Source organism: Centroberyx affinis, unplaced genomic scaffold, assembly GCF_046629955.1.
Source record: "Centroberyx affinis isolate AG114_WGS23_722 - 3 ecotype Tasmania unplaced genomic scaffold, CSIRO-AGI_Caff_v1 ptg000045l_1, whole genome shotgun sequence".
NCBI lineage: Eukaryota > Metazoa > Chordata > Actinopteri > Beryciformes > Berycidae > Centroberyx > Centroberyx affinis.
The window spans coordinates 584-26,175 of record NW_027278758.1 but is presented as its reverse complement, the minus strand read 5'-3'; the positions used below and the strand labels follow the sequence as shown (position 1 = coordinate 26,175).

General features: G+C 42.9%; 2 protein-coding genes across 2 annotated transcripts; both read right to left on the bottom strand.

The window, feature by feature from the left end:
• Positions 1 to 1,926: 1,926 nt before the first annotated feature.
• sox17 (SRY-box transcription factor 17) lies at positions 1,927 to 3,993 on the bottom strand. Its single transcript, XM_071517375.1, has 2 exons — positions 3,545 to 3,993; positions 1,927 to 3,075 (listed from the first exon to the last, which is right to left on the bottom strand). The coding sequence occupies exons 1-2, from the start codon at positions 3,840 to 3,842 to the stop codon at positions 2,168 to 2,170; spliced, it is 1,206 nt and encodes a 401-aa protein (XP_071373476.1). The 5' UTR covers positions 3,843 to 3,993; the 3' UTR covers positions 1,927 to 2,167.
• Positions 3,994 to 22,518: 18,525 nt separating this feature from the next.
• sox32 (SRY-box transcription factor 32) lies at positions 22,519 to 23,832 on the bottom strand. The gene is made up of 2 exons (XM_071517426.1): positions 23,526 to 23,832; positions 22,519 to 23,192 (listed from the first exon to the last, which is right to left on the bottom strand). Exons 1-2 carry the CDS (start codon positions 23,830 to 23,832, stop codon positions 22,519 to 22,521), a joined length of 981 nt encoding a protein of 326 aa, XP_071373527.1.
• Between the last annotated feature and the right edge of the window lie 1,760 nt (positions 23,833 to 25,592).

Genomic DNA, 25,592 nt, shown 5'->3' with positions numbered 1-25,592 from the left:
TGCGCAGGTGACCCCCACCCACTCTGCTGCTGCCCCGGGGATCGAGGTCTGAGCCTGTTGTTATGCACCCATTAGCTACAACAACAGAGAGGATAAACCTGCCACTCAGCTGCAGACTGAATTTAAACACATTCACACCAATTACAGTGGATTCATCTGCATGGCCCAAAGGGAAGTATGTCACTTCGGGGGAGAGGGAAGCAGAAGAAGCTCGCAGCACATTCCACCTCTCAGGCGTATTTGTTTGGGGTGGAAACGACTCATAAATGTGTGTGTATGGTGCACAGACTCAAGTTTATTTAATTACATGACAGATGTCTTGTAGCAGTATGCAAATTAACTTAGGCTACAAATGTTATGATATGCGACATCAGACTATTTTTTTTAAAATGTTCTATGTCTATGTATCTGTCCCTATTCAAATAAACATTAAACAAAGAGCTTCAGTTCCTGCTAATATCAATATTTTAATAGGTTCATATTTAGAATTGAAATAATTGCAGTATATTAAGATATGAATAAGATAATGTATGGGCTAATGCAGCATTGAAGAGCTCAATATTTGTAAGATTTTGAAACTGGAATTTTTTTTGGTTTAGATTTCTATAGACTGAAACTAGGAGTGACATCACCGTCACGACCGTGGGAAGGACCGGCCATATTTACCTTGAGATACAACCTCAACTTCTGCTACATAAGAGATTAGTTCAAAACATTCAGCATGAACAAAGCACATGAATATACACCTCTGGAACATGTTTCCTCTGAAGTGCTAAAAATGGACGGCGGGGTCAGGGTGATTGACCCCGCAGAGAAGAACCCCTTCCTTTTAAAAGAGGAAAAATCTCTATTTATAAAGTGGTACCCTTTCTCAGCTATAAATACATCTAAATCATTCTCGAGGTCTGGTCTAGTCTCTGGTGTTTATCCAATAAATGTGTTATAGACAAGGCAAGAGAACATCATTTACTGTACATAGATGACTCTATACCACAGCCATCTGTTTTAGGTGCAGAAGTTGCTATTTGTGAGTAGAAATAAAACCTGAATCGATCATTATGTTCTTGTTATTCATACTTGGAGGATGGATATGGAAGTATACCTTATGTTCAGCTATGCAAATACACAAAATAAAGAATCACCATTGTTTAGAGGAGGTGTAGTACACACAGTGATTTTTAATGGCCCCCTACCATTAATCAGGAGAGACTAAATCGTGTACAGACAGGATGTCCGGAGCATAAACTGCGCTCCCATGCTGCGAAAACAAGGCGCCATGTGTATTGCAGACAGTGAGATTACCTCCACTCCATCCAGGCCAGGAAGCCGGGTCGGAGCCCCGCGCCACGGACAGACCTGCTCTGCTTCCAGGTGAGCAACTCTGCTGCCATGAGCCCATTCAAGTCCATGTGGAAGTGGGAAAAAAACACAGATATTGGAGTGTAATAAAGAGCAACTTGAATGGACAGTAGTCATTTTGTCCCATGTGGAAAATTTTCTGAACAGTAAATACGCTCTTATTCATATTCAATATATTTTTATTTTGTTATTATTATTAAATAACTGACCAGATAGTGTCTACTTTTGGATGTTTGCTCCTTCTGATGAGGCAACCCTTTGATTTAAAAATTAAAACATAACTCTCAAGTAATAATGAATGTGGTTTTGGAGTGAAAATCTACTCACACTACCTCCAGCAGAAGTAGAAAGCTTCATCCAGTGTTGTCATAAATAAAAACGGTGTGAATAATAAATACAAGAGAAGATGAGTCTATTTTCAAAAATTTATTTCTCAAAAGTGCAAAAGTATAAAACACCTACAGTATATACATAAACTTTAAAATAGTGACTGTACAATATTTATTATCACAAAATGTATTCATATTCCTGCAAGAGAGAAAGGGCAAAGTTAAAACCAGTGTTCAAATCAAATATTCTATGGCTTTCTATCAGTGTTTTAACAGTTTTTTTTAGAGAGGTACATCAATCTTCTCCAAAGCTGCATTTTAAAATCTCATGGGCTTTCTGTGTCAGTAGCAACAGAATGAAAAAACAAAAAAAACAAAACAACCCACTGTCTTTTTTTTCAAATTTAGAGACAAAAGATTTGAGGTCAGCTCATGTGTGATGGTGCTGCAGCAGCAGCCGGGCAACAGGCAGGAGGAGGTTAGGAGTTGTTGAAGTTACAGTAATACACAGCTGTGCTGGCGTCTGACAGCACCGATGATATGAGGCTTTCCGGTCCCTGCATGCCGGCCTCGTGCGGCGCGTACGGCAGGCCCGCCATGTCCCCGCGCGCCGAGGACGAGCTCAGATACTGCTCAAACTCACTGCGGTCTACCTCGCCCAGCAGCTCCGAGTGGTGCATCTGCTCCACGCTGTCCGCCGCATGGGGGTGAGAGTCAGGCGGAGGGGAGAGCTGTCCCGCCCCGTGGCCGGCGTGCCGTTTGGGGTGGCCGGGGCTGCAGTGCTGGGTGTAGTACATGGCCAGAGGGTTGGGGCATCCCACGTAGGAGGGGGGCAGGCCGGCGGACTGGGGAGCCTGTTCCGGGGCGGAGGTGAGGTGTCTGTGCAGGACGGCGTTGCTGTGGTGGTTGGAGTGGGGCTCCTGGGGCGCGTACTCCGCCGCCTGGGAGTGGTAAGCGTAGGCAGGCATCATGTGGCAGTCCTCCTGCGAGTGAGGAGGGAAGAACATGGAGTCTGATTCCACGGCGTCCAGCGGAGACGTATCGGGGGTGGGGAGGCTGTAGGTCTCGTAGGAGGGGCCCCCGAGCGCCTGGGCGTCCCGGTAGTGGCCGAGGGCCTGCGGGGGCAGCTGGAAGCCGTGCTCGTGGTAGCCCAGGCCCAGGCTCTCCATACACACCCGGCCGTCCCCGGACATTGACGAGGCCTGGTGATCTGACACGCCGTGGACCAGAAAGCCGGAGTCCAGCCTCTTAATCCTCTTCACCTGCTTCCTCCGCCTGGGCCGGTACTTGTAGTTGGGGTGATCCTGCATGTGCTGAACCCGCAGCCGCTCGGCCTCCTCCACGAAGGGCCGCTTCTCTGTAACAGGAAGGGCTTTCCATGATTTCCCTGTAGGTCAAGAGCAGAACGCACATCAGAGACACGCCAGCAGACACGCAGCCTGGTGATGCACACAAAAATAGCTCACTGCCATTTTAGGGGGGGGTCCAGGATTTCGAAGTAACATCTCTAGCTTGACTCAAGTACAGTAACTTTTGCATAGTAACATCACATAATGTTCAGTAACTTTTATGTAGTAACATCATAGAATTTACATCACTGGGACCATTAGGAAATTACCTGTTGTTTCATTAGAATTAGACAATAAATAATTCCATGTGAAACATAAAACTAAAATTACAAAGCCACTAAGTAATTCTAATCAGGAAGGTTACAAGTGGAAAAAATATTTTTTGTGGCTATCACTCTGTGATAACTAGTATTGGTTTGCCACTTAAAAACATTTGGGTACATAATCGAACAACGGCAGTAATGCGTGCCCCGGTTAAAAAAACAACATTCAAACATTCATGCTTACCCAACATTTTGCTCAGCTCCGCATTGTGCAGGTCCGGGTTCTGCTGTGCCAGTCTCTTGCGCTCATCCTTTGCCCAGACCATAAACGCGTTCATGGGCCGTCGGATCCGCGGTTCACTCTTCCCACGATTCTGGTTGCCGGAGCTGGACGCACACGGCTCGTTTTTTACTTTGGTGTCCCCAAGAGGACTGAGAGGGTCGGCCCACTGGCAGTGTCCCATACCAGGCATCATGACTGACATCGTACACCTTGCCTGGGTCTGATCGTCGCTGGCGTAACCCGCATCGGGACTACTCATCTCTGTCCAGCTGCGAGGTATGGAGAGCCACCGGACAGCACGCAGAACCAGAAACACTCAACTAGCGATAACAGATTAAAAATAAAAATGAAAGTGATCAAGGCAAGTTCAAATGTTTCAGGTTTTCGGAGTGGAATTGAAAGCAATTAGTCACATCCATTAGCCAGTTCCTGAAGCCACGGGACTGAACGGTCGACTACTCACTGTTGAGACTGAAGGTTGATGCGCTATAAACGCACAGGCGACCAATCACCATGTGGTGGGAGTGCCCACTACTACAAAGGTGTAAAAAAGTTGAGAGTACCCCGCCTTCAGTCCTTGTTTGGAGCGAGACCCTCCGAGGAGAGAGGCAGCATGGTTTCAAATAAGCAAAACTCTAAATGATAAGAAAAGCCTGGTGTGCACGGATTTTACATTAAACTGCATTCAGCAGTCAGTCAGCAAAAAGAGATTAAACACTGACATATTTTAGTTCAGGTTTTAGTGACAAGGTGTATTATTTTGCCAAAGTTTTTTTTAGGGTTTTTTGGAAGGGAAAGGGAATTGGAGACATGGTAAACTCTACATTGCATTATAACGTTTATTTGAACAGCCATTGTCCAGTCCACTTATAATTCTCACCCCTGTATTAGACTGTTAGTGATGTTCAGACAGCAATACGCGTCAACATTAGTCTGTGTATTGGGTGGTTAACAGTATTAAAATCTTGAATATCAGGTTTACGCGTGGAGATAGGCTAATAGTTCCCTCGTTCACAACTTTACGCATTGTCTCGACAGAGACTGCGGCTTAATGAGAAGCGCTGGACAAAAGGCGTTAATTGAGGATTTAAATGTCCTATTTAGTGAATTGGAAATACACAATAAACAATCGATATATGTTAATAATAAATAAACAATATATAATAAACACCCATTCCAACGCTAATTGAGACATGAGGCCCCTGACAAAGTTTTCTGATGACTAATACGCTTCTGTCTCAGACTGTGGCGTTCAAATGTCAAATCAGTTTCTCCTAATTTGAATAAACTAGCTTTAACAATGCAAATCCTTTGCAAACGGGTAAAACATAAAGAAATCTGTCTAGGATGTAAATGAGCCAAACAAACAGCTGACTGCAAGTCGGGGGCTTGAAAACATTTGCTTGCATTCATGTAAGGGACAGACAGACAAAAACAAACCGGACAAAAACAAAAAATAAAACAACATTTACTCTTACCTTATCAGCACCAGTGAGCCCAGTGACGCATTGGGCATGGCGGGAATTATGCCCGTGAAGCCTGTTTGGATAATTTATAAAGGAGCGAAAAAATCCAAACTGTAATTGTGCTGTGAGATGCAATAGCTTGAGCAATGACATTACAATGTAAGAGAAGTAGACCATTTAAAAGCATCAGAAAATCACTAATTTGTATCCACTCGATGCTATTTAATCTCTTTCAACAATTTACATAAAACTTTAAGGTGCATTTCACCTAAAATACATCTGAGGTCTGTTTTGTCTCAGCCATGATGGAACTGATTCAATATTATATTTATGTTAATTCCGTTCATTATGTTCTCTGGTTTAAATTCATAATTAGCATGTAAGTATGTCATGTTTTGCATATTTTCCCAACAATATCCCTCCATGAGACTTGAGGACATGCTGGGTGAAACTCCAGGACTGCCTCACTGAGCAGCGTTGTGTCCATCAGATGACATCGACCAGTAGACAAATTCAAACTCTATGAACCTTTAAACCTGATTTATGTGTGCAAGACTATGTTTTACAGCTTGTGAGACTGTGTTCATAGTAACTCAGCCTTGTTTTGGGAGGAAGTGACCCTCTGACCTTGCTCCTTGCCGGCTCAGGGAGAGGGAAAGGTCAGAGCAACCTGTTGCACCTATCTCCATTCCCAAAGATCCTAACTTGGTATGTTTATGCAGTGGAGAATGAAGCCATGTTTGTGGTCAGAAATCCAAACATCACCCACAGGCTGCAGGTCCTTATCAGTGGCAGCAGACCCTAACCTGTCAGCTCCGTCTTTTCTCCGCCTGTCCTCAGGCCGTTCTCTTCATGTGGGCTACAGTCCGATACGGCGTGTCGGGCTGGAGCCTTTCCTCTGACATGTCAAAAAGAGCTGACAGAAATATGAGAGATGCTTATGCAACCTTTTCGTGCCCCGTGCAGATACTAGCAGGGAGTCCAGAGTGTGCTGGGCGACCCTCTGAGGGGTTGGTGGGAGGCGGCAGGGTGTTGGAGGGGGGTCCGGCTCTGTCCCGGCCCAGGACTGGGACAGGATCTGGTCTATAATACTGTCATCGTCTATTTTACCACTGATGACCTGATAGGGTTTTCCCCCTCCAGTCCCAGGAGAGCGGAGAGAGACTGTGTGTGTGTACACGTATATGTGTGTGTGTGTCTGTGTGTATGAATGTGTGTGTGAATGTGTGTGTGTGTATGGGGATATGGGTGTGGGTATGAGTTTGCCCTGGCTCTCTCTCTCTCTCTCTCTCTCTCTCTCTCTCTCTCTCTCTCTCTCTCTCTCTCGCTGTGTGGGAGTGAAAAATCCTGGCTTTTGATGGGAGAAGTCATAAAGTCTGGAGTCGCAGCCACATTTCCTCTACAAGGTGAGGTTCAGAGTCAACCCAGAGGAGGGGAGGGGGGGGGGGGGGGACGAGGGGAGGGGACACGCCTCATGCCCCCCCTCCTCATCCCCCCACCCCTCCGAGCGCCCCCGCCCCGTGCCTGGGGAGTCTGGGGCTGGGTGGGGGCCGGGGCGCTCGACGCCAGCCTCTGGACTCTGCGCTCAGGGAGAGGTCACTTGGCTTGCTTACACAATGGCATTATCTCAGTTCCAGCCTCGGCTACTGCAGCGGTGAGCACTTCCTGTCCCTCCGCGAGCACTTCCTGTCCTTGGCGCAGCAGCACAAACTGTCCGCCTTCCAAGCCAGTTCTGACACACAGTTGAGCTGCTGGTCGCCAGTCTTGCTGTATAAATGTCTGTGGGTGGCTTTCTTGGGAATTGCACAATGCGTTTGCTGGCTCCTTTGTGTTGAGCGGCGAGGCGGCAGTGTTAGTTTAAATCACTGGGACGGAAGGTGTATATATGTTAGCACTCTGCACCGATCCCCAGAGCCGCTCGGGCTGCAAAGGCCTGAACTCTGAGTCTGCAGCAGAAGGGCAAAGTGTTTCAAGTTCAAACAATACTGCTAATTAGCAGCCAGTGTTGTTGCAGGTATTCTGTACTATCTTTAAAGTTATGAGACATTATTAGATCATAGTTCACATCAAACCCTCTATTGTAAGTAGCCAATTGATAGAAAAAAAAAATAGCAAAATAAAATTGGAAGCCGTACAGTTTGGACCCGATCTGGAGGTGTGCAGACATCTGTCATTATAAGGGTAAGATAGTGAAGGTTTAGATTGTTTGATTAGATTATGACTTCCTCTAACACCTGCTGTGGGGAGCGGAAGGTGTTTTCAGGATGGGGGGAAGGGCTTGTCAGCAGGAGAGAGTGTGGAGGTTAAGGAGGGAGCGCATAGCAGGTGTTCAGAGAGAGACAGAGGGAGAGGGAGAGAACCTTCCCGTCTGAGATTGATTCTGTAAATAGAAATCACACTTTTCTTGAAGCCTCAACATTTCAACAATACTTTTCAAGCTTCAACATTAATAATGTCACTCTGGAATTCAGAATGAGTTTCCATCTTGCCATCAGCTGTCACTCAAGCTCTGCAGAAGCCTGTTGAGGACTAGATATATACGTCTGAATAACTCAAAGCTCAGGGGAAAGGTGTAGTGCTTGAATAAATCAAAAAATGTCTTTACTGATAATTCATCTATGAACAGCTAATTACTGTTTGGTGACCTGAAAATGACACCTAGAGGGAGATAGCAGATATGAGAGGTCATCCTCAGCACGGTGTGGTTAAATTATGTTCACATGAAGGAAGTGAAACAGTAAACTTGTGGTCGTGTTTTTCCCCAGGTCACTCTGCAAGACTCTTTGGCCACCGAAATTGTGGGCTTGAAATTCCAAAAAACAGTGAAACTGATCATGCTGTCTGAACCCTTACTTCAGTCTCTCTCTCTCTCTCTGCCACATTCTCTCAGAAACATATACACACTCACACACACACACACACAGACGTTTCTAAGTGTTATTGGTGGTAGTCTTCCCCCTCCCTCAGGGGATTGCTGGGAAAGTTTTCTTGCCCGGGAGCACACAGCTCAACCCTGAGGAAAGGGGAGCACTGGGATGTGGTATTCCTCAGACAAGTGGGGACACAGAGGAAGCCGTCTCCACTCTAGTCTCATTGTTCTGCGGGCGTTAATCTGTCAGGGATCTGCTGGGAATCAGGTGGGAATCTCCTTGGCCGAAGAGAATATTTTGATAGCACCTTTTCCCCCCGTTCCCCTCCCTCCGCTCCACCACAGTCCCACTGCCTCCGCCCGATGTCGCTGCGCTGGTGAAACTATTTCTTGTTTACTTCTGCGGGTCGGGGTTTGGAGATGAGCGCATCCGCCTCATCTCTCCGCCTCGCCCTCCTCCTCCGTCTGTTTGATTAAACTGAGTCCTGGATCCAAGACAGATCTTAAATATGCCTTTAGTCATGCTAACACGAGGATGTTTGGAAAACTTTTCACCACAAGTTGTGGCGACCTCGGGGTTTGCACGCTGCCAGGGGTCAAGCAACAATAAAACGGAAGCAACAAGTAAAATAATCAAAGTCTCTTTCCTGAGAACATCCATGGTTCAGTCATTTTATTCAGGCGACTAAGAGGACGCAACAATTCATCTTTTATATATAAAGCATATGATGTTACATTTCAAATCAGTGTGATATCAAAAGGCGGTTGTGCATGCATCATCTGAGGTCATTTTCAAAATGCTATATATCCATTTAAAAACAAAAACAATACCTGAATTCATCATTCATATCTCAAATACATAGAGGAAAGTGTTATAATTTTGTCAACCAAGGACTAAGTTACCTCTTATCCTTGAGAAAGTGCTGTAGTTTTTTTTAGTACTATCAAACATTTTGGAAGAGTAGATGTCAGTTTTGTGGTGGTTGATGTCTCATTTTCATACAAATCTGATGATTCCTTAACTCCAGTGAATGTTAGATTCTTCCACTAATGAGCCTCAAGTGGCTTTCAAGGTTCCTTTAAATGTCAGGAATTTGTAACTCTGTTCCCAGTTCTTCACCCCAACAACGCCGGGAGAAAGCCGAACAAATCTATTAATAGAACTTCTTGATTGACTGGTGAAATCACCATTAGTAAGCGGGGAAAGGGAAAACCCATGCAGGTTTCCTTAGTGAAGTGAACAGGGAGGTCGGCCGCATGGGAGACCGTCTCTTTCATCTCTTCACTTTTACTGGCCTGACCTTAATACTCTCCACCACTGACCAGCACATTGTCTCGACTGGGGCTAATTGAGACCCGTGTTTATCATTTTTATGACTTTATCCGTGAAGACAGAGGTATGGTGGACTTCCTGTTCTCCAGGTTCCTTCTCGGACCGATCACATTATTAGGGTCAAGCTCAGCTCCCGTCTCGTCGCGGCATTGTTTTCACTGCTGCAATGACCATTCCCAAACTGATAAGACTTGTCTATTTTGGGGCGTTTTGTGATTTGTCCTTGACACATGAGTATGAACCTGAAATAACTTTTTTTAGTTCTTTTAAAGAGCTTCACCCACACACACACACATAAATGCACACAGACATCAGAAAACATTAGAAACTGAACCATATTACTTAATAAATTGTTATACAACTCATCTACTGTTTGTCTTGACTATTCAAATCTACAGTATGTGTGTTTCAAAACCTTCAGATACAACCATGATCATACTGCTTTACTAGAACAAACAGCAGTAACTATTTTGACTAGTCATGACTAGATTTCATATCACCTGAAATTACACCTGTAAATGCTTCTAAACATATATGGTCCACTTCTGTACCAACAATATTTTTGGTCGGATAAGAGATAAATACTAAAGTCATTTTTCTCAGTTTCAGGACTCACACAATTACTGCATTCTGGCTTTGTGTGGCAACATAGGGAACTGCTTCATAAGTATGGGTGAGAAGAAAGAAATGATAGATTGTGTTCAAGCAGCATTATTGTTTTTCTGTCACATAAATACTGCTCTCCACAACTTGACCTGCATTTGACCCCTCCGCCCCAAAGAAGTCCCTCAATTCATCTAATCTGTTGTACAGCAACACGATGCATGCTGGAAGTTTACCACTTTCACTCCCCAGTACACAAGTAGTGCGGGTATATCAACACAATATCCAGACTTTGAATCAGTGTTTGATGCTTCTGTGATGAAAGCTGATGAGTTAATTACTAATCAGACTATCCAGACTAGGTTTTTGAAAACGAGGGGAGAGACAGTGAGGCCTTTGTATATGACAATCAGGGTGTGAATTGATTCCTCAGGCGGTCAAACACTCTGAATCCTTTCATGTGTGGCCTTTGCCTTGTTGAGGCGCTAAAGCGTCACCGCGGAACAAAACGCAGATACCCCGAGGGTGCTAACAGAACACCACGTCGGCCGGGGTGACCAATGTCGATCAATAGTGTGTGATCAGTGGCATCGCACCTACCTAAGAATCTGGATCAATACGGCCAAGCAAGGGAGCTCAACGGGAACAGTTATCTATCTCTCAAACAGAAGATAAGAGAAAGACTGCAGCATCTGGATTCCAATTCTCGTCTACTTAAAGGCGCCCTATTATAAGAATTCTAATTTTCCTCTATTTATACATATATGATGATGACATATAAGATGTTGCATCCCTTGTTTTTTACAAGCAGTTTCAAACAACATATCCTAACTGGACTTGGTCTTGATTGGCTCCCCTCATTAAACAATTTCTAAAATCTTTCCAATCGGCAACTTTGCAGTATTTGAACCGCAAACACACAGCAGGTTTGCTTCATTTAAAATAAAGGAGTTGGTGTTGTCTGCGAATCAAGGTCCAGTATTATGACTATTCTGCCTGTGAAAGCCTTGAAATTCATTCAATAAATAGTGTCTGTGTTATTCAATACATGTCAACTAAACTGCATTTATTTGCAAAACATCACGAAAAACATAATTCTTATCCTGAGCATCCTGAGTATATTTGAAAACTGGACAATCAGGTACCTTTAATAGTTTTTCGTGCTGCGACATAATGCACCTGTCGTTTTTGGAGATTACAGAACAAATACCTCAAAACTCATTTCTACAACTTCCTCATAGACGAGGCAAACTTCTCCTTTGGTGGACTGTGGTGAAATGCTCCTTGAAACTGTTCTCCCACATCCACTTCTACTGGTGATCCAATAGTGATGCAAGACTTTCATATAATGATCGCACTGCCATTGCATTGTAATAAGACGAGTACAAAGACCTGACAAACACGAACATGCATCTTTATTGGATACAGTTACATCAGAGGCTGCAGTGCATTGAGGCTGCATTGTCCTTTATTGTGTTAAAGTGAGAGAAAAGGCTGAGGAATGCACCGTGTGTGTTGTTTTCACACAGCTGTGGTTTTATGGAGGAAATGCACTGTGTGTGTGAGTGCTTCCTCCCTAGGTTGTTCCCTTTACACTAATGGTGTATAGAAACAAGTATCACTGATAGGAAGAACCTACCTGCCTTTAATCGGTTTCACATATACAGTATATTCCACAGCAGAGTGATATCATTTCTTTAGGCTGCCAGAGCAAACTTCCAACTTTCTCGCTCAAAGCTCCCATCAAATTAACGTCCCATCAAATTAATTCTACCACAAGGCAGATGGTTTGGTGTCAAGTAACGATTGTGGGAAAAAAAACAAAAAAACATCAACCTGACCTGTGAAAATTTTCTTTTCACCTCATTTCCCTTTTTAATTTCACTTTTCAGAGCAAAGTGAAGGTTGATATTAATCTGTTCCCAAAATACTTCTTTAAAATAAGCAGATCTGCCTCTATTGACTAGTATCAGTCTTTTTTGGGGGTCGTAGTGAAACGTACACTCTGAGATCATTTTATCAATACATTATCTCACATATCTTTACTATCTTACACCTATCTTACATCCTGTGTTTGAGTAAACCTCTCAATGTCTGACTTCACCTGATGGAGATTATCTCCCCAGTTCATTTACACACAATGGTCTGGATCATCAATATCAACTCACTACCCTCCCCAGGTTATAATGCAATGCACCAAAGGGGCACCGCAGCCTCAATAAAAAGCTGTCAGCTCATTGTCAGCATGTGTAGGCCGACATTAAGAATGCAAACTGAATGATGCCAGAAAAACATGGTATAATAAATACTATTACATCAGAACAAATATCTGAATAAAAGCCTCTTGGTTAACTTTTGACCTTTCAACCTAATCTCAGTGGTCGACGTCAGCTGATCAACATCCCCCCTGTGATATTCTCATAAGATAAGATGGGAAACACTCATATCAGGGAAACTTGGGAAAGTCCCTACTGATATCATCATAAACTGAATCCACACACACAAATGCCTACTACCTCTCCTGACATACTGTATGAAACAATGGAGACCCCAGAGGATGCGATCCACAGCTGAATAATGGCATCTAGGTATTCTGATCAATGCCCATCAAGTGGACTTTGAACTTTGGAGTGATTGTTGCATTCTGTGCAGCGGCAGGTTATGCTTTTCTGGCTCAACACCATCCAAAACATGACTTATCGCTGCAGGCTGTGGAGTATGGCGCCTTATCAGATGGCCTTGTGGCCTTACAATAACACAGGCTCTATCACGCCTTAGCAGACCCGTATCTGGCAACGGTGTCATACAACAACAATAAATACAGCATGCAAGCTATGCACATAATGTTACACACACTCAAGATGCTCCTAACCTGGGATGGGCATTTATTAAACCAGAGGTGACATGCTGGCTCATCAAGCTGGGGAAGAGTTTATTTGTATAAGAAGTTGGTATGACCATAGACATTTTGCATGAAGGCAACCCCAAGAACAAAGAATAAATCCTCATTTTTAAAGATCTTCATGTTAAAACTTTAGGGTCTAAGGTTACACCAAAATGAGTGTGACCCCTCTAACGTGATGCACAATTTCTCCACAAACCAGACTTCACAGCATTTGCGTTACCAGATCTCCTGCCGCTGTATTATAAAGGCACAGATTTACAGAGTAAATCAAAGCGGACGATTTCCTCAGCGCAGAGGAAAACCCCTTAGAGGAGAATGAGTTGATAATGTCCCAGTGTGCCCACGGCTTCCTCTCAGATAAATAAATACATAAATAAAAACACGTCCGACCACTTCAGATTTATTGTTCCTCCGCAGGCTGTGAAGTAGAGGCTATATTGTTTATAATAAATAAGTCCATTAACAGATTTGGCCCAGGTGGGTGACAGGGGCTCTGTGATATCCCAAGCTGTTCCCCTCACCCCCCCCCCCCATTCACCCACCCACCGCCTGCAGGCACCTACACCCCCCGGGCCCCAACACTTCCATTTAAGGCGGTGATGGCCAAGGAAGGGGGACTACAGAGGTTAGTGTTGGTTTGACTAGGCTGAGCCCCTGTCACGTTTTCTGGAGTGATAAGAGCGGGAGCAGGAAGCTGCGAGAGGGCAGGAAGGAAGAGAGCTTGGGCCTGGAAGGAGAGAGAGGGAGAGAGAGGGAGGGAGAGAGAGAGAGAGAGAGGGAGAGAGAGGGGAGCTGTGGAGAAGGAGGATGAGGGCAGAGGGAGATGTAGGAGAGGAGAGTGGAGCAGCAGAACATGTTGCAGATGAATAAAAGAGCCGAAAAGGAGCCGAGGCAAAGTATCAAATCAAGTAGTTTTTGCTGGTTTATGTGGTATTTGAGGCATTCGCTGTGTGTCACATGCAGGCAGGTGGGAGGGAGTGAGTTCTCTGCTGGGAAACCCAGAGGGAACCTGGAGTCCGGGGGGAAGTGAGTGGATGACTAAATTTGGTCGGAAAGCACTAACATACACCTGCTTCCCGCAATCAAGCAAGCCACACAATGATGGCAGTATCAAGCATTAGGCCTTTGTCTCTCACACACCAGAGTTAGTAAAGCTAGCAGTAGCAAAAGGTGCTGACAAGAGGAAAACTGAGGTTTCCCCTGTTACTTTCCCTAAAAACTGCATCAGTTTTAAAAAATGATTATTGCTCAAAATGAAAGAGAGTTCAAAAGAAAGTGGGTTCAAATGGCTTCTGAAAGACAGCTATGGAAGTGCGAGCAAAACAAAACAGGTTTCTGAAACACACCGCCATTGTTGTCTGCTAGATTTGATCAAAGGACAAATTGATGAAAAACTTGCAGAGGAGAAATCAGGAAATCATTAGAAGTGTTGTCATAAACTGAAGGGAATCAAAAAGCATTGCCTTCTCTTGTGGAATAGCTCAAATAAGTGAGCTACTCCAGTGTCAAGGCTGTAAAATGAAGCAATGTATTGGTACGGTTTCAATAAGATCGAAGGTGAAGCACATTCTGAGTGGTGATCGAGCTCAGGAGCACCAAATCAAATAGATGGGAAGTGCAACTTGACTTTCGCCATGTGAGAAATACCAGGTGAGAGTGTCAGGAGCTCAGTTCCACCACACACTCATCTTCTTTTCCTTTTTAATCAATCTGTTCATCTAAAAAGGATTTCTCTATTTTGAGGTTTTAATCCAGTGTCTGTGTTAATCTCTGAAACTCGGGGATTGGAGGAGGGGACGGACAGGGCATCAAAGCCACTCAACTTCAGCCCGCTCTCACAATTACACACACAAGCATCACGGCAACCAATAAATCAGGCTCTCATAATGCCTCTCTGAAAATTAATTTTGCGAGGCTTGGGGCTTGGTCATCTAGGTCAAATAGTCACCGCTGGTTTGGGTGCTTTCCAGGCATTTTTCAGTCAGATTAAAACCCGCAAAGGAAACTCCTGTAAAAGATGGCCATGCCTCCAGCAGGTTTGTGGAGTTTTAAAAAATAACAGATCAACTGTATATAAACTGTGAGGCTTGACCTTTAGTCCAAAGCAGTGGAAGGTGCATGTGCACAAAAGTATTCATAAGTGGAGTTATGAAGGGAAATGCAGGGCAAAAAGAATGGGACTCTTTGACTGACGTCCCAAAGTAATGTTTTTCAGTTCATGTTCATCTATTCCTGTGTATCGGATCAGCAGAGCTACTTCACTTCTTCCATAGCTGGTTTATGAACGCTGTGCTATTTGGACAGTCAGTACAACAGAGTGAGCCCTCCACTGGACTTCACAGGTATTACACATGACTCCTGGTAATGATTAGCTGGATTGCAATCACCAGCTATTTGTATTGGGTAAGATGTAGCTACGTGACATAAAGTGTTTTAAACAGAGTGTTTCAGAATCTCAATAGAAGGTACCATACTTATATCACGTTCTGATTTCTGATATGCAGATATGTGCAGCATTAAAGATGCACTGACAAACCTTTCAACAATGCAAAATCCAATTGTAAAACTGTTAAAAAGACTTCAAAACAAGCATTTCTTTTATAATGAAGATGATTAACTGCAGAATTTTACAATTTAAACTATTTATTTGCATGAGTGTTGTATTATTATATACAACGCTCTCATTCTCATTGAATCAAATGCTATGCTGAGTGACAGCTATATATCTCAACATAATAAAGATTTTTAATAAGAATCATGTTAAGTTTTTCCACTCCTCCTTGATAGAGTGAAATTATAATCACAAATTTAAATGTGTCTTCTCAACTCATCCAGCATTTCATTTGCTTGGTTTGAAGAATTTTAAAGTCATGTCAAAATACCTTCAACCAAGAGTGAGCCAGAGAGTCTAGCCTCTAGTTGCCCTCTGAGGCTCTTTATTAGAGGGTCTATTACTGTAAAGCTGCTATCAGCTATGGGGGTCTCCCTGGCTGCCACTAAGCAGTAAATAAATATGAGCCTATTGTATTCTTGTAGCCTAACTGTCCTTGCTCTCCCATGCTGAGTAAACGCACACATACAATGGGAGGCCGGACTGCCTTGTCATTCCTGATCCCCCTAGATTGCTCCTCTACATCCCCAGCCTGGGAAAGTGGCAGCTGAGAAGAGGGGAAGCAACAAAAAGAGGATCTGCCATTAGAATATTCTATTATGCTGCATGCCAGAATTTAGCCTGAAGTTGACTTGATCTAAACACTCACAGTAAATTACATCATTTGATAGACTGCGACATGCCCAGTGTAGCTGTGGATCACCAACAATGTGATGTGATGTAAAATCATGAAATCGTTGTTGTGCATGGGTAAATTTGTTCTTTTATGTACAGCAGATCTCTACAGAATCTGTCATTTGTGTGAGTGTGTTCAAACTGAAAGGATGAAAGGGAGAAATTGAAAGTTGACGGTTGCTGGCCACCTCAGGCTGGTGGAGCTTCCTCTCCAGTTTCTCCACAGGAAGAGTGCTGACAGAGCTGCACGGACTCACACAGTTCCTTGTGTGGAAGAAAAAGCGAGGCCTTGAGAGAGGAGGGGTGCGCAGAGAAGCTCCCATGGGAGAGCATTATTCGGACCTGGCCCTGCCTCCCGGGCCCGGGCATGAGCCTGCCAATACCAGGCGCAGGCGGGCGCTGCCGGCCCGTAATCACCGATGACATACATGAAGTAGTTTTCCAGATAGGTTTTCCTGTCCTTCCAGCTGCGAGTGGGGCAAACAGCACAGGAAGAATAACAGAAGTTGCAGCCAGGCTGAGGGAATGTGGCCTTTACAAACACAGCACAAATAAAAAAGTTAAAAGGCACACTGCTCTCCTCCTGAGAGCCTCTGAGTGAGGGAAGTGAGGCTACGTCCTGAGAGAAGGTCCAACCTTCCTCAACACCCCCACAGCCTCAACAATACCCTGCCAATCAAACCTACACTGTTTTCTACCTGCCGGGACGGGGCACTCGGCTCTAGTCTTGGTCTTGAGTCTGATTTCAAGACCATTTCTCTGACATCTTGAGCTTGTCTCGGACTTGTCTTGATCTGGGCCATTATCGGATGTTGACTCAACTTTTTCTTGCCTATCTTAAAGTTTGCAAATATACGTTTTTCTCCAGCTGGTCCACCTTCGTTTAGCCTATTTTCTCCCCAGCACCGCAAATTATTTTGGATTACACCTGTCTATTCAATTCAATTCAATTCAATTCAATTCTTTTATTGTCCCCAAAGGGAAATTTGCTTTGCAAGCAGGTTTACAAAAGTTAAAAAAACACAGTACACAAATCTCACACAATACGACTCAACAGTCAACAAACAGTCATGAGATTAAAAATGGACAGGAGACACCTAACCCTAAAAGTATGAGTATGTAATTGTCCTCAAACTTCTACTGATTAGTCAAAACCTCTGCATTAATTAGTTGGATGTTGAAGGATATACTGTAGAGCAGAGCTGCTGCAGATGGATCTACATCTCTGTTGATCCTTAAAACTCCTTGAGGTTTGTGTTTACATTTGGAAAAATGCTGTTTATTTCATATTTTGGCCTTGGTCTTGAATAGGACTTGATTTGCTCTGGTCTCGGTGTTGACTTGGTCTCGACCCGCTTTGGGCCTGCTCTTAGAATTGACTTGGGCTCGACTGAAGTGGTCTTGACTACAGTCCCGCTACCTGCAAACACCTCCACACAATCCATCATGCAGTTCTGCCAACAGACTGTCATTTACTCCATTTACATTGAAGCCAAGATGTAAAAACCAAGTTGTATTCGCTGTTGCAACCATATCAGAGCATAATATGCTAACTGAACTTAAAGCAGTTTAGCACACAATGCGTTCCCATCAGGTGCCACCAGCTTGCTGCACACAGTCAACTACCTGCTGAGGGGCTTGGTGAGCTGTGTGTAACTCAGGCTTAACCAAGCTAAGTCAATAAGCAGAGGTGTTAAAGACGTCACGTCAACACACACTAACAGGTGCCCAACGCTGACAGGCAGCAGGACGAGGAAGGAGAGGAGGAGTGGGAGGAGAGGCTGGATTGTATCTTATATACAGTAACAGTGCTATTGTCACTGTATGGAAATGCTATGTAGTCACACACACACACACACACACACACACACACACACACAAGCACAGGCGCACACACACACACACACACACACAGACGGAAAACTTGAGACAGCTGCATAAATAATAGATGCATATGGTAAAATTACACAGATGAGCAGTACTCCATGTTCTTCTTGCGTGATATCAGTGACCCCACACACACACACACACACACACACACACACGTGCACAATTATAACAGTCAATTATAATATGAAAAACCATGTTTACACAGTTTACGCCATAGTAATTGTCTGAGCCTTAATCCGCATACACCTTTAACAGTGAGTTCTAGTTTTGAAAGCTTAGTGACTATTTAACAATGATTAACACATAAAACGTATCTAAAATGTAAATGAAAAGTAATTGTAAACAGTGCAGAGTTTAATCCCTAGTCTCAACTGTGATGTTTGAAGATGCATAAACTCAAAGCCAAATTGAGGTTTATTTTATAATCTGCAATCCATCCAGTTGATTTCTTTTTTGCAAAATTAGTGTAAATAATTTTGTTTTATTTCAGTGAAAGGGGTTGGTAAGCAATAATAGTAGTGAAAAAAAGGAAATATACACTTAAAACAAAATATTGCAATACAATGGCGTCTTGAAATAGCTGTAGGTGTGTCTTGGCCAGGTGGAGACGAGAATGAATTCTTTCCATTCTGTGTTAGCACAGTATCTGGAATGATCATTTAATCAGAAAAACAATTACGCACACACGCACAAACACACACACACACACACACACACATGCTCATATACATACTCACAGACTGAGTCATAAAGCACCATGAGACACTGAGGAAGGGGTGTGACGTTATTTCCAGACAAAACAGCTCAGTAGGAATGGTGCTGAACAAACACTCCACATTGTTGTTCCTTACGATTAGAACATTTGATGCTAAACATGCTATTAATAATTTTCATAAAATTGACAGCAATTATTAAATATATTTATGTACAAATATATCGCATAACATGCATTTAAAAATATATATATAAACACACGCCCAGACACAAACAAACACATTTCCAGTGTGTTTGAGGATGGTGTGTGTGTTAATCATCCTGTGAGTGTTTGTTGACAGGCGTTAGTCTCTTTGCTAAGGGACTCTGATAGAGTATTGTATCGGCCCAGCAGGTCATGGGGCCACACCCAGCTGCTCTATTCTATTCAGTGTGTCTGTCAGACTCCATTACAGTAATCATCTGTCTGGCGGTCAGTGGCTGTCTGTCTGTCTCTGGGCTGGAAACATGTCTTGGGTCACGATAACCACCGATGGCTGCTCTCTCTCTGACATTATGTTCCCTTCAAAACTGACACTAACATTCACACAAACAACCACCCAAACGCACCTTAGCTGCCTTGCACATTTCTGTGTAAAATGTCTATCGGTGATATTTCTGATGTGATTTGATATAAGATAATACACTTGCATAAGGAAGGTGAAAGTCAAAGGAAAAGAAGTGAAAAAACAGGAGTGTCCAAAACTAGAGGTCAAATTTGTGCAAGATGTAGAGAAAGTGGGACTCCTAACAACCGTGTGAGAGCTGGTAGACCAGCAAAACTATTACCATCAAATAGACAGTAAACTTTCATCTTTGAGAGAGAGGAAAAAAATCAAGCTCCACTCTTGCTTCAGATCTGAAAACGTCTCCCGAAAACAATGGAAGCTGTAATAAAGGCAAAGGGTGGACACACTAAATACTGAAAAATTTGATATTACATTTAGTTTTGGATGTTTTTGTGTAATTTTGTGTTAAATATATGTTTCCTGCATTTTTTTTTCTGACAATAAATAACTTGCACTTAATGGCTGTTTTGACTTGAAATTAAATAAACAAAATGGTGCTATCTGACTTTTGCACAGTACCGTATATGAATGCAAAGAAATATATTCATTAAAAACCTGATTTGTGGAAAATGACCAGGGTTGAAGTTGTTAAATTGCATGTATGGGAATGTCTGGGTCCCATCTGAAATAACACAACTGTTGAGCATGCAAACCTGTGAGACACACAGGTGAAAAGCCATTGAAACTCGGAGGCCAGGACTCCCCTGATGAGGTTATAGTAATCTGATAGGCCCAATTAGTGCTTGATTAGGGTTTGTGCAGACTGACTCATAATGAAGTGCTGCTATCAGATCATTTTGCTATCAGACAACAGACATTTGATTCAAGCAGAAATTCATGCTAATAAAATTCAAATCTGAGCTCAAGTAAATGGCTGAATATTTGTTTCATGCATTTATATTGTCCATTTACAGACGGGAATCAGTGAAACCTTCACTGTAGTTCATTATTAGAAGAGCCTGCTTTAGGATAAGAAACCATGGAGTGTCTCACTTCAGCACTCTTCCTGTTTGAGTTTCCTCCTCAGCTCCAGACAGAGAAGACGTCCCTGCAGGATAATACTCGGATGAGCATTATCTGCAGACAGCAGCCCCGAATTTACCCAAAATGCACCCTGGTCAGGAAGTTATTGATGACCTTCATGTAGGAGTTAAGAGAAGACAAACCTAATTATGGCTCACAAAATTTGAAGAATGCAGCAAGTAAGTGAACGCGAATCTATTTTTAGGTTTAATATAAACCCCAGCTATTCGCATGTCAATATTGGACATACAGAGCTGGCATATTTACATATTTAATCTCTAACAGGGAAACTATTTTATTTTTGAGGAATGTCTCCTCTGGATTACAACATGTTTGACATGTTGAGATTCCACACATTCTTCGCACAGTCGATAAGCTTGGCCATTCCTCAGCGAGCTTTCCAACTGATTTCTAATATAAGCCTCAATTCCTGGTATATTCACAGAAATAACTCTAATAGAGATGTAGATGACGTCAATGATTTTTTTCTTTTAATTTGCACTCTACACACATAACATGCAATATGAATAATTCCAAGAATTTTTTTTTTTTCATGTGATCCTTTGGCCTTAGAATAGCCTAAGAAGATGAAACTTGAATATATCTAAGGAAAATGTATCCTCTAGTAATGCTAAATGAATGGCAGTCAAAGGGGGAAACCGTGACATATTTCATAAATATAATAACTTAACTTAATTAAATCACCGCACTTGCACTAAATGAAGAAGATTTTGCCCAATATTTAAATAATGTCATAATTGTCCTAATGATTTTAAAAACTCTATTTTGCTTACATAAATATAACTAATATAACAACTAAGAATTAATAACTAATAACAACTAAGTATTCCACTTTCATCTTAGTTCTTCCAAGTTAAATCTAAATTGTTTTATATTAACATAAAACTGAAGCATCCTATAAATACCACTAAAACCCATCTTGTAAATATTACAAAAATCGTGAGTTTCATCAGTGTAACAAAGATATCCGACTTGTCCCACTGCCATCTGCACTGCTGTTTATTGTTGATCATATTTTCACCTGAAACACTGATATCATCCAATTGTTTTCCCTTCAGGAAATTCCTGCAACTGGATATTAAATGTTGCTAAGAGGCCAAAATACAAGAAAACACACAACTTGAACTAACAGCTTTGAGTTCATGCTACTAAAAGAGGGATTTAAACCTCAAAAGATGCAGAATCAATTTTACTGTCATACTATCGTATCTCTGTCTTGCATCACGCCACACTTCTCCATTACACTCTGCAGTGTTTTGCATTACTGTCATGGGAATTGAACTGACGTCAGATTTCTTCCGCTCATTCAGGTGGCGTTGGACTGGAAGGTCTTCGCATTCCTAATCAGCTCTTCTGCTCTCTGCTCCGGCCAGGCCATCCTTCCCTCAGCCTCTGTCCTGATCCATTTCCTTAACAACAACAGTTTAAGATCTGGTTGACTCATATTTCCCTGTGCAGACTCATTTCCAAAGGATGCTGCTAATGTCTTTGCTGCACCTGACATGAGTTTAATCAGCTTTAGGCCTCTGCCCTGAGTGTGAGTGTGAGCCCAAACTCTACGCTCTGACAGAAAATATAGGGCAGGGAAGTAAACATTTTCATAAACGGGTAAACATTTGGCAGCCAAAGTCAAATGAGTTTTGGAGATTTGTCGATATTTGGCATATTTTTAGAGCCTTTGTGAGATGTTTTAAAATGAAACAGGAAGTTGGGAAGTTTATGCCCCTGGCGCCCGCCCTGTTTCCCTCCCGCAGCCAAATGGAGATAAAACAGTGTGTCAACAGTTTTGCTTCTGCCAAGGAGTGGGCAGCAGCTCCAACACTGTTTGACTTAATAGACATTTGAAATCATTTGTATCCATCATATCATCGATCATTTTATACCATATTTAAAAGAAAATATTGGGGTTTCAACCATTTTAATGCGTACCCAACTATACTTTTTTTTTGAGCATCCACATTGATTGTCATTAAGGACAGCATGGGCATTTTAGTTGAATTAGAGTTATTTATTGACACATTAATTACACTGGAATACACAACACTCATCATTTAAGAACACAAGTTGTCAAAAACAACATGACAAAATGCACACATAGAACGCTTTTCAGCTGTCACTATATATATCACTATATTGCACCTGTGTAAGCGATACACTGACAATATTTTAAATTTAAATAAATACACCATGTTCAACACACACAACAGTGCAGTTGTTTCATGACAGTGACCGGCTCTCTCTGTGGCTGTTCTGCTGCTGGTAGCTGCTGGGATCTACTGACTCAGGCCTGCACTGGGACGGACCCAGGTACTGTTCGAACTCGCTGCGGTCCAGATCATACAGCATGTCCAGCTGAACCTGTTCCAGGTAAAACTCTAGGGAGGGTCCTGCAGAGCTCAGCTGCCCCCCGTACACCCTGTACTCCCCCTGCTCTCCGGCCGAGCTGGAGAAACCGTACTGCGGTGGCCCGTGCTGACTGCCCAGATACATCTGGGGCTCCGCGTGGTACGCCGGCGGGCCAGAGTACATCAGAGACTTATTTGAAAAAGCGTCTGCTCCGTCTGGGAAAATGGGCACGCTTGGGTAGGTGCCGTGCAGCGGGGCGAAGTTAGCTGGGGAGTTGGGGAAAGCAGCTGTGTTTGGGTAGGCGTGTTGCTGGCTCTGCAGCAGGTGGCTGAGGTCGTACGGCACGGCGAAGGCATTGCTGCAGACGGGGGGCAGCGGGGCCAGGGCCTCCGCAGAGTGTGGCTTGGGGCCCTTCTTCAACTGCTTCCTCCTGCGGGGCCTGTACTTGTAGTTTGGATAGTCGATGGTGTGTTGCACCCTCAGACGCTCAGCTTCTTGCATGTATGGACGCTTCTCAGCTAGAGACATGGCCTTCCAGGTCTTACCTGCAGGAACACAGTGAGGTTAATCATCTGCATATTCATTGGTTAAACCAAAAAATAGAACTACATTGCAATATAGAGCTAGTGAAAACTTATAAGTGAATGTGAACATTAATAATATGGTATACGCTCATGGGCTAATGCAGGGGTTCTCAAACTTATTCATGTCACCACCCTTAGGCCCCCCCATAAGAGACTGAACCCTCTTTCTAGTGAAACTGAACTATTTCTCATTTCGCTGGAGACTCCTTGTAACTATCCCAAGAACCCCAACTGGGCTAATCAATATCACTTCAAAGGTTTTAATGGAAGTCTTTAGAAAAAAAAAGCACTTACCAAGAATTTTGCTGAGGTCCGTGTTCTCCAGGTCCGGGTTGAGTTGCGCCAGCCGTCTGCGCTCCTCCTTGGTCCAGATGATGAAGGCGTTCAGCGGCCTTCTGACTCTCTGCTGTGCAGATGTAGATTTGGCGTCGGGACTGGAGCAGCTGGAGTCTGAGTTCACCGACAGCGGGCTGGAAGGCCCCGAACTCGGGGAGCGCACCTCGGCCATCTGCTCCCCGTCGGCGGCACCCAGGTCTTCGCTTTCAAACATTCTGTTGTTTGCGCAGAGTTGGAAAGCGGCAGGAACGCTGCTGAAATGCATGGCTAATGATGATGGGCTCGCTGTCATTCTCCCAGTGATGGAGACTGACGGCTATATGCGCCCAGTCCACCAATAGGAGGCCAGTAGGAGTGGATTTAAGGTGTGAATTCCAGGTGTTTTCTCGGGTCAGTGATAGGCCTATCTGATGCCCCAATCAACCGTCTCACGAAACTTCAATTTGTGGAAAATTCGTGGGTTTATATAATCCTCACAAGTATTACTTCTAGATTAAGCAATATACAAAGATATAAGACCAGTAAAATCAGACTGGAGGGTAAACCCACCTAAAGTCGGTTTATTCACCTTTTTAATAGTTTACCTACCTCTTAAAGGTGAAATATGATGCAGAGTATAGTAAGTAGGCTAGTATCAAACAGGATAGTGTTTTTTTTTTTTTTTTTTTTTTTTTTTTTGGGGGGGGGGGGGGGGGGGGGGCTATAATGCATATTCTGACAATGTTATTAATTTTTGTTTACAGCTGTTTTTGCCTTATATCATCGACTGGAGGTCATAGTTTACCCACATTTTTATTTTCATTCACTGCATCACTTATTGTTTCAAACAAATTTGTTTGAACTTTGACGAAGTTTTGGGTTGATTAACCTTTATGGTAGGCTATTGTGCATTTGCTTGACCGTTCCTGACAATAGTCTAAATGGAGAAGAAACCGTTTTCCATCTTGATGCACTTATTAAGCCCATATTAGGCTACTTGTAATTTGATTTTCCTATTTGAGATAAATGGAATTTAATCAATAGGTCCTGAAAGGCAGGGTATTGACAGTTTGACATCAAAGTTTTCAGTAGGCAGGGCTGGTTACTAATTACACTGCGTGGCTCTCAGCTCTTATCGGCCATCCACTGTCTCTATCAACGTGCATTTTACAGGACTGAATTACCGCACACAAATATTTGCCCAACAACATAAGATAGGCCTATATCTCCACTTTCGACAAGGGGACGTGATCAGCTCACCTTTATACTAATTTAGGATATCAAAAACAATAAAATACATTTAATTTATATTTATTCGTCCATCGGTTAAAATCGACAGATGGCAAGTAACTTACGCCTGAATAGTCTGACTTCCCAAAATAAAGGAAACAGCAGAACGGGCCTTGGCGCTAAATCAAAGAGGCAAAGTGTATTGAAGTCAATGTTTTGGTGTCGCATCACTCCAACACAGTAACAGACTCACAGAAACTATGACGAGGATCTTAGCAGTTGTTCTGGCATTTCGTGGTGTTTTCCTCATTTAGCCTATAATTAATATCTGGAGAATAGGTTTTCAACTTTTCCAAGATGCCTTCGTGTCTTTTTAAATAATAAAATCTGAAAGGGATGAGCTATATAAAAGGTTGGCAATGAAAACTTGGGCTTCCATCGTAGGCTAATCATAGAATAACTTTTAGGAGAATATACAAATGCCACAGCAAAACTATAAGTTATTGTAGGAATATTGTAGTAATACTATAGTGAGACTATAGGAAATAAAAACTATCCTAAAGTACAATAAGATCACTATAAACTCACAATTGAGTAGCCTACACTTTAATTCCCTAGATGAATTTTATAGGAATATTATAGGCCCTAGTGATATTATAAGAGATAGAAATATCATTAAGAACAATAAGATCATTATAAAGTCACCATTGATTACCGCAGACATACTATGAGTCCATATAGGAATATTATAGGAATGCTATAGGGTATAAAAATATCATAAAGTACAATGAGATCAAACTCACTATTGAGTACAAA

Coding starts and splice junctions, on each gene's coding strand:
- sox17 (XM_071517375.1), bottom strand. CDS start 3,842: ATGAGTAGTCCCGATGCGGGTTACGCCAGCGACGATCAGACCCAGGCA. Junction 3,076..3,544: donor GGAGCTGAGCAAAATGTTGG/GTAAGCATGAAT, acceptor CTTGACCTACAG/GGAAATCATGGAAAGCCCTT.
- sox32 (XM_071517426.1), bottom strand. CDS start 23,832: ATGCATTTCAGCAGCGTTCCTGCCGCTTTCCAACTCTGCGCAAACAAC. Junction 23,193..23,525: donor GGACCTCAGCAAAATTCTTG/GTAAGTGCTTTT, acceptor GTGTTCCTGCAG/GTAAGACCTGGAAGGCCATG.